General features: G+C 40.1%; 1 protein-coding gene and 2 pseudogenes across 1 annotated transcript; all 3 read right to left on the reverse strand.

Moving 5' to 3' along the window:
- Positions 1–203: 203 nt before the first annotated feature.
- On the reverse strand, positions 204–2,026 carry LOC133733345 (UDP-glycosyltransferase 87A1-like; annotated as a pseudogene).
- Positions 2,027–2,351: 325 nt separating this feature from the next.
- LOC133733346 (UDP-glycosyltransferase 87A1-like) lies at positions 2,352–4,109 on the reverse strand (annotated as a pseudogene).
- A 1,059-nt stretch (positions 4,110–5,168) lies between these two features.
- LOC133733214 (UDP-glycosyltransferase 87A1-like) lies at positions 5,169–7,217 on the reverse strand. Its single transcript, XM_062160843.1, has 2 exons — positions 6,591–7,217; positions 5,169–6,249 (listed from the first exon to the last, which is right to left on the reverse strand). Exons 1-2 carry the CDS (start codon positions 7,084–7,086, stop codon positions 5,375–5,377), a joined length of 1,371 nt encoding a protein of 456 aa, XP_062016827.1. The 5' UTR covers positions 7,087–7,217; the 3' UTR covers positions 5,169–5,374.
- Between the last annotated feature and the right edge of the window lie 2,009 nt (positions 7,218–9,226).

Consider the following 9,226-nt stretch of genomic DNA (forward strand, 5'->3'; position numbering starts at 1 on the left):
AAGAAACCATTTTCCCCTCTATTTTCCTTTGCTTTAGGAAAAAATTTCCTTTCATATTTCATCCCAAACGCAGGAAATGAACAACTTTCCTTTCCTGATGCTTACTTTCCGCAAACCAAACGTGGTCTAAAGTCGTTCTCCAACATGGCTTCATTAGAAAGAAAATTGCATACATTTTATTTATGTACTGCAGAATTTCAACCAAAACAGGTGAAGAATCATCGCTGAAAATGTAGGGTTTAAACTCCTTACCACAACATCTAACAATTAGAGATACTGATTCAGTTTGCTTGATGTGCATGGCGTTGCAAGAAATCTCTGATGAAGGCACCGAAGTTGGTTTTAAAGGATCCACCTTCTTCAATGGCACCCTTCCATGTATGCTGTAATTCTCTTACTCTACTCCTCGTCTCTTTCCCTTCACCATCCTCCAAATCCATGAATTTCTTCACCAACCCTGCAATTTCCTCTCTTGTAACCACCTGGTCGATTTTCGCCTCAGGTCTCTTCACTTTCCATCCAATCTTCCAATCCTCCACAACCATCTTACTGTTCAGGCCTTGATCGAAAATCATGGGGAAAGTAAGAAAAGGAACACCAGAGAAAACACCTTCGCTAACTGAGTTCCACCCACAAGGAGTCAAAAACCCCCCCAATACAAGGATGACATAACACTCGCAATTGGTCACACCAGGGGCACTACTAACCCCTTATCACCACAAACCTCTCGTAACCTACCGGTTTCACCACGAGCTACCCAAAAGAATCGAACACCACTCTTGCACAAACCGGCTGCAATCTCATCCATTTGGGCATAAGAGACTGAAAGAAAGCTTCCCATTGAGATGTACAAGACAGAGCTAAAAGTTTGAGAATCTAGCCATTCTAGATAGTCCAAACCACTACTAGGAGGGTCATTAGCTTTGAAGTGAGGTATCAATGGACCAATTGTATAAACAGGCAATGTCAATGACTGTAGTTTCAAGCTCATAGATAGAAGCAAGCAAGAGATATTGTGCTTTGGGGACCCAAGAAAAATCTTCAATGATGTTTCCCAGCATATATGGTTTGCTTCCATCGATGAAATTAGTAAGGTCTACTAATCTTGTACAAGGAACTCCTGGGATGTATGTAGTCCACACATTCATTGCCCTCATCTATTCACCAAAGCTAGAATTAAATAGCGAAAAAGAAACCTAAGAGCAACTCCAACAGTTTCCCCATATTTTGATTTTTCTCTACTTTAGAGAAAAATGAGTCTCTTTTGCTCCAACAGATTCCCTATAATTATCCTTATTTTAGAGAAAGTGAGGAAAGAGAAAACTAAATTCCCTATATTTACAGCAATCTCTAAAATTTAAGGAAGAATATAGAGATTTTAGAGATTGCTGTAAAATAGAGAATCTGTTGGAGTTGGAAAAGAAAAAGATGCTAAAGCTTTGACTTTTGCTTCTCTATTATACAGAAATTATAGAGAAGCTGTTTGAGTTGCTCTAAATGAAAAGAAACTGGTGACTTACCTATCAAGTCAACTAGGAAGTGCCCATTTTGGGCAAAAAGATGAAAATATTGGAAAACAGAGAAAATGGATGCAGACATCGGCCAAAACGATGCTACTTCGATTTCCAACACTGACTACCCAAGGCAGGAAAGTGTCAGCCACTATCAAAGTAGGCAGTGGCTTGAGCTAATCCAAGAGCTGGTCAAATGGGATTTCCATTCTGGTTAAGGCAGCTTCAATGAAGGCATTCATGTCGGCAGCACGGACCAGCTCTGATGGGAGAACATTGGGAATTGTGACAAATCGAATGTTGTCCGGCTTGTCTTCAGAGCCTATAAAGCCTTTCTCTTCCGTGAGGACTAAGGTGATGAGAATGTCAGTTTCTTGTGAAGCTAGTAACTTGCAGAGGTACATCATGGGGTTTATGTGACCCCGACCTGGATAGGGCATGGCCACCACGTGACAGATACTGGCCGGTTGTCCACTGATGAAGTCCATGTCCGAATTCTATGATGATCAGATAGCAGGTTGGCCGGCCACAGTATATGCAGGGGATTATGCATGAAGTAGAAGACTCTCCCCTTAAAGTGACCCTATTGGCTTTTGGTGTTTAGGAATAAATTGATTTATTATGCCAGAAAGAAAGCTCCAAAGGTAATATAATATGTAATAGAACAAATGAAATGAGAGACACGCTCGTATAGGGAAGTAGGGAGTTTTTATGCTTTAAAATTACTGAAATCGGATACTAACAAATGCTAAAACATAAGTTAGCCAAATTTGTATTCTCCAGCAACAAGAAAAGAACTCAATTATTGTTATTTACTGTACGTCTGTACCAGAGCAACTGACAAATATATAGAAAGTACTGTGATGCTTCATGATAGCCAAAAAGGAAATAAGATTATGCAAAGTTTTACTATTATCATTAAGCAGTTATTTAGATTTCAAAACATATACTGAACCTATAAGACCATGCACATACCATTGTTATCATGTTTATGGTATCTACATACACCTATTCAGACATAAAGGCTAATTTGAATATATAGAAGTATAGATCCTACAAGGCCATGCACATACCATTGTCATCATGCTATGGGTAAGAGGTTTTATCAGATAGCTGCAGCTTTGGCTATGTCCATGATAAAATCATCAAGGTTCTTATCAGATGAACCACCTTTTGCAGTTGCTCCGTGACACAAAGCGCTGAGTTCCTTCACTCTTTTTCTCATCTCCTTTCCATCACTGCTTTCAAGATCCATGAAACTCTGCACAATGTCAGCAATATCTTCCCTTGTCATCGAGTCTTGATCAGCTTCTACCTCTTAACCCCCTGGCGGCCAATCTTCCACTCTTCAACAATTCGCCAACTGTTAGGAAATTGATCAAAAGCCAAAGGGGAAGTAAGCATTGGAACACCAGCAAACACAGCTTCCAGAGTCGAGTTCCACCCACAATGAGTCCAAAAACCACCAACAGAAGTATGACACAACACCTTCAATTGATCACACCATGGCACCACTAACCCCATATCACCACAGCTCTCTTTCAGCCTAGCACTCTCTCCCCTAGCAACCCATAAGAACCGAATCCCACTCTTTCGAAGCCCAGCAGCAAATTCGTCCATTTGGGTGCTCGAAACCGAAAGATAACTCCCCAACGAAATGTACAAGACAGAGTCTTTAGGTTGGGAATCTAGCCATTTCAGATAGTCAAGGCCATTGTCACATTCAAGCTCTAAATAAGGTATTGCCGGACCAATTGGGTACACAGGGAAAGTGCATTCTGTTCGTAAAGTGTCTGCAACTGTGGATTCAAGCTCATACACTGAACTCAATAGTAGGTAATTCGCTTTCGAAACCATTGCAATGCACTCCATAGCGAGCTTGATTACTCTTGGGTCCTCTAGCTCTCCAAGCTCACCTGTTTGGTCCAATTTCAGCTCTCCATCTTCTATCACAAAAAACCAGACAAACTCGGTTGCCTAATCAATTTAAACTCTTTCTTTCTTTCTACAAAACATTCATAGACAATGTACTTGCACCAAAGACTAAAACTTTCATCACATACCTAACAAATCCATCTTCAACTCTTCACATTTGGTTGCAAAGACTGACGCCGACGCTGTCCAGAGCGACGCCACCGGAATATTCCTCCTGTGAGCGGCGGGAATGGCCCAAAGAAGTTCGGTGTCGGCTATAATCACCGTCACCGGAGGCTGAATTCGGCCCATTAACTCTTCAAATGGAGCTTCCATTTTTGTCATCACTGCTTCGTAAAATTCAGGGTAGTTTTTACTGCGAACTAGCTCAGATGGAAGAACGTTTGGGATGCTAGCGAAGCTGATTTGGTGAGGCTTGGGATCAGAGGCTATGAAGCCAAGCCACTCCTCTGTGACGACAATGGTGATTCGAATGTGGTCTTTCTTTGAAGCTAGTAGTTTGCAGAGGTTGATCATGGGGTTGACGTGGCCTCTGCCGGGATATGGCACTGCCACCACGTGGCAGACGGTGGGGGTTGTACTCATGCGTCTCCGATAAAGGGATGGGAAGCTGGGGGTTCTGAGGTGACGGTTTTGTTAGTATGGAAAATGCGCACCCTGTTTGTGAAAATTGAAGAGATTGGTGTCTGGGGGTATTATAGGGAGGAAATTTTTATTTTTTTTGTCACTCTCACTCTCTCTTCTTGTACAGTTGTGCCTATCAAAAAACATGTTGAATGTAAAGCGAATAGAGTAGCCAGAGATGCACTCTTCGCTAATCGGTGCATGTTAGAATACATACTTTTTGTAGAGACTCTCGTTATTATCTCGGGATGTTCTCCCTATGCTTCCTGTAATTTGGGGTTCAGGTTTCATGTCCCCCCCATGTATTCTGCGGTTTCATTAGTGATCAAGGCTTAAGGGCGGCCGTCTTGGCCCTCTTTCAAAAAAAAAAAAAAAAACATGTTGAATGTAAGTATTTAAGATTTTTTTTAATCCGGATTAAGATTTAAGATTGAAATAAAACTTTTTACGAAAATTAATAATAGTAACATGGAAGTTTGGGTAAACTTGCCTGATGAATGTTGAATGTTGAAGCTCAAGTATAATAACACATAATCATAAATCACATAAATTGAAGATCGAAAAACGCAAAATTCAACCATAAAATCTTAGATTATAAAGAGAAACACAAGTCTAGTAGAACAAATCGAGGGATTAGCGATTGAAGGATAGAAAATTGTGAGAAATCAAGGTCGTCCCTATCGTGTTGTTGTGGCTTTTGAGATTTCAAAGTTATGCTTCTTTAGGCGGAACTCAGAAATAAATTTTTCTTAATAAAATGTCCCGCATAAGATCATTCCTTCAAAATATCATGTCATTCATATTCCTCTTTTTTTTTTTTACCAAACATGAGAATTGCTGCATGAGATTTTAAAATCTCATCTAAGTGTCATCTCCCACTCCAAAATCCCCTATCCAAACACTGCCTAAATTTCAACACCTCTAGATTAAAAACACCTCAATGGTTGACATTGGATTTGGATACGAGGAGCACGGACGGTAAAAATGTAAGATGTGAAAGAAGTAGTAACTGTAAAGGAGGGAGGCCGATGACGGCTACGGTGGGAAAAATCGAGAGAGAGGGAGAGCCCTCTCGACTTTAACATAACACTGGACATATCTATGTGATCAAAAATAATATAAAACACATCCATAATTAAACTGGATGGGGTAAACATGTCACTACACATTTTTAACTAAACAAAATCAAATGCAACTAATCATGTTCTCTTTAGTCATACATTATGACGAGTATCCAGTGAAGGAAATCCATGGTCTAAACAATCTTAGTGAAACATCGATCCAACAAGAAGATTCAGTTCTGCTTAACCCTCAAGGCTCTGTGAAATGTCTCTAATGAACGCATTGATGCCAGTTTTAGTTGAACCGCCTTCTGCAATGGCACCTTTCCATATCTGTTGGAGTTCACTTGTTCTCCTTCTCAATTCTTTCCCTTCATCATCCTCCAAATCCATAAATTTTTTCACTAACACTGCAATTTCCTCACTTGTCACCAAATGGTCGATTTTCGCCTCAGTACTCTTCACCCTCCACCCAATTTTCCAATCCTCCACAACCACTTTACTATTTGTACCTTGATCGAAAGTTATGGGAAAGGTAAGAAAAGGAACACCTCCAAAAACACCTTCTCTAACTGAGTTCCATCCACAATGTGACCAATACCCACCAACAGAAGAATGGCACAACACTCTAAACTGGTCACACCAGGGAACAACTAACCCCATATCACCACAAACCTCTTGTAACCTATTCGTTTCAGTGCGAGCAACCCAAAAGAATCGAACACCACTCTTTCGCAAACCAACTGCGATCTCATCCATTTGAGCACTTGAAACTGAAAGAAAGCTTCCCATAGAGATATATAAAACAGAGCTACAAGGTTGAGAATCCAACCATTGTAGATGGTTATTACTAGTGGGGCTGATAGCTTTGAAGGAAGGTAGTAATGGGCCTATTGTGTAAACTGGTAGTGAGAGTTCTGATCTTATAGCATCAATCACTTGGGTTTCAAGCTCATAGATGGAGGTGACAAAGAGATATTGTGCTTTGGGCACCCAAGAAAAATCCTTGAGGATATTGTCTAGAATTTTTGATTGGCTTCCATCAATGAAATTAGTAGTGTCCGCTAACCGTATGGAAGAAACTCCTGGGATGTAGTCAACACGTTCATTGCCCTTCTCTGTCAACAAAAGTAGCAAATTGAACAACAATTACGCTAAATGTGATTTAAATCGCATCTCGTTCTCCAAAAAATCACAATTTTATATGCAAAATAATAAGCTTATTCAATTGTCAATTTTTTTGAATTTCTTTAACAAATGTATAAAAGTATATTTTGCAAATATGTTAGTGTTTTATCTAGATTAACTTATTTATCTCAAAGCAAAAAATTATATCCTATCACATTTCATATCCCAAATTTCAAAAGTGAATAGTTTTAAATTCAATTTTTTTTTTTTTGTTTTAAAGAGTAGTTCATAGTGTAAACTAAAAAATAGAGATCGACTGACAGATACTCACCTAACAAGTCAATTGGGAAGTGTCCATTTTGCTGGAAGAGATGAAAATGCTGGAACACGGAGAAATGGGACCCCATCATTGGCCAAAACGACGCCGAAGAAATGTTCCTCCGGTTGCCGACGGCGACTGCCCAAGGCAGAAAAGTGTCAGCCACAATGGCACTAGGTGGTGGCTCGAGAACCTCCAGGAGTTGCTCAAACGGAACTTCCATTTTGGTCATGACGGCTTCAAAGAACGCAACCATATCGGCGGCACGTTCCTTCTCCGATGGGACCACATTAGGGATTGTGGCAAAGCGAATGTTGTCCGGCTTGGCTTCAGACCCAATTAAGCCAAGCCACTCTTCTGTGAGGACGAAGGTTATTAGAATATCACTCTTTTGGGAAACTAGCAAGTTGCAGAGGTTCATCATAGGGTTTATGTGACCCCGGCCGGGATGGGGCATGGCTACTATGTGGCAGACGCCGGTTGGTTGTCCTATGGTGACGGAATCCATTTTGGAATTGTATGACGATCGATCAGGTTAGGAAGTTTGGTAACAGAGGATGAATGACTTACGAAGAAGAAGAAGAACTCATTTAGAATGAATGACCAGACGTAGTCTTCAAGCACAAAAACAATAATCAATTAGTACAAGGAAGGATTTGCTTTTAATACAATAACAAACGTACCTTTTGGTTCAGACCACGTGGTTTGGTGGCTCTCCGCATGTGGAGAGCGAATGTATCCTGCATGCTTTTAAAGTTTTAATTTGAAAATGAGACCGAGGAAGGTTTCAGAATTCAGATCCGGTCTATTTTGAGCACATTTCTCGGGTAACCTACTTAAGTTTTCATAGAAATTAAGACATGCTAATTGTCATATCAAAAGTCTACAATAAAGCTAGCTTAGCTTTCTCTACAATCTATCTTATTCTTCTCTTCCTTTCACGCCTGCCGAAATGCTGATCTCTCTCTCTCTCTCTCTCTCTCGTTCTTCTTTTACTTCTTCACTCAGCACCAATACATACAACAACTGCTTATCAAGTGATTTTCATTAAATTTGATTATCTAAATATAAAATTAAAGACCAAATAACGGGTATGGTTGATCCCACGGTGTTTGAAGAGAGAAAATTCAAGTATCAATGAATGAAATTTTACAGGGAAGGAACCCATCAATGGAACACCCAACAACAAATTCAGCTCTGACTTGCTTAGGTTAGGTATTGATAACCATGGCAGGCAGGACGACCTAGGGTTTTGCAGAAGGAAGAGAAAGAAGGAGAAGAAGAAGATGCAGAGAGTATTTGAGAGAAAAGTTACTAACAGAGTTTGTTAATTTGTTGAAGCATGCGTTACAACCAAGCAAAGAGATCGTACAGCTATTTATACAACATGAGCAGATAGAAACATTAGCTAACTAATCATGCTAATTAACTAGACTAACTAATTAGAGCAAGAATTAACTAGCTAATTACCTAACTAAATGTTCAGCTGCTATCAGCTGCCACGTGTCCTCCTCAATCACTTAACATCCCCCCTCAAGCTCAGCTAGGGTAACTAGCTTGAGATTGATGCAGTACGTGAGTGCGAAAGAGAGGAGAAGATAACCCTTTTGTCAATATGTCTGCAGTTTGGTCAGTTGTAGGGACATATTCAAGGCAGAGATCATTTCGCTGAACACGTTCACGAACAAAGTGAAAATCATTATCCAAGTGTTTGATCTTAGAGTGAAACACTGGATTGGAGGCAATAGCTAATGCAGACAAGTTATCACATTTTAGCAAAGGAGCTATAGGAATAGAAATCTTCAGGTCACAAAGAAGATGGCGAATCCAACTTACTTCAGCTGCAGTATTAGCTAGACTTCGATACTCAGCTTCAGTGGAACTCCGGGACACAGTACCTTGTTTCTTTGATTGCCAGGAGATTGGACACATGCCAAGATAAACGATAAAGCCAGTGGTTGATCGTCATTGAATGACTTCACTTGCCCAATCGGCATCACAGAATGCCTTGAGAGTTGAGATGTACTGCATTGGATAGAGCATGAGCTGAGCTATAAAACAATCCTTTATGAGTAGTACCATGAAGATATCTGAGTATCCTCTTTACTACACTGAAGTGAACATCAATAGGAATTGTCATAAATTGACAAACTGTATTCACTGCATATGCAATATCAGGTCGAGTAAAGGTCAGATATTGTAATGCACCCACAATGCTTCGATATACAGTAGGATCTTTAAGAGGCACCCCTTGATCTTTAGTCATCTGGTAATGAGGAAGACAAGGAGAACTACAAGGATGAACTGTATCCATTCCTGCCTTGACAAGGAGATCTGTAGCATATTTAGTTTGACTTAGAAATATTCCTTGTTTCACTTTAGTAACTTCCAAACCAAGAAAGTAGGTCAGAGGACCAAGATCTTTCATATCGAAAACCATACTCAGCTCAACTATCACCTCATGAATGCCAGTGGTATCTGAACCAGTGATCATAATATCATCTAGCTACATATAAGAGCAATGCCACTATACCTGCTGAAGTATGCCTGACAAAAAGGCTTGGATCAGAATGGGAGAACTCAAATCCTAGACTTGGAAGAAAGCTTGTGAACTTTTCATTCCAGGCTCTTGGAGCTTGCTTTAATCC

This window comes from Rosa rugosa, chromosome 2 (assembly GCF_958449725.1).
Source record: "Rosa rugosa chromosome 2, drRosRugo1.1, whole genome shotgun sequence".
NCBI classification, from domain to species: domain Eukaryota; kingdom Viridiplantae; phylum Streptophyta; class Magnoliopsida; order Rosales; family Rosaceae; genus Rosa; species Rosa rugosa.

Excerpts from the sequence above, each read along its gene's own strand:
- LOC133733214 (XM_062160843.1), bottom strand. The coding sequence starts at position 7,086 with ATGGATTCCGTCACCATAGGACAACCAACCGGCGTCTGCCACATAGTA. Across the intron at positions 6,250-6,590 it reads CTTCCCAATTGACTTGTTAG|AGAAGGGCAATGAACGTGTT; the intron begins GTGAGTATCTGT and ends TTTTGTTGACAG.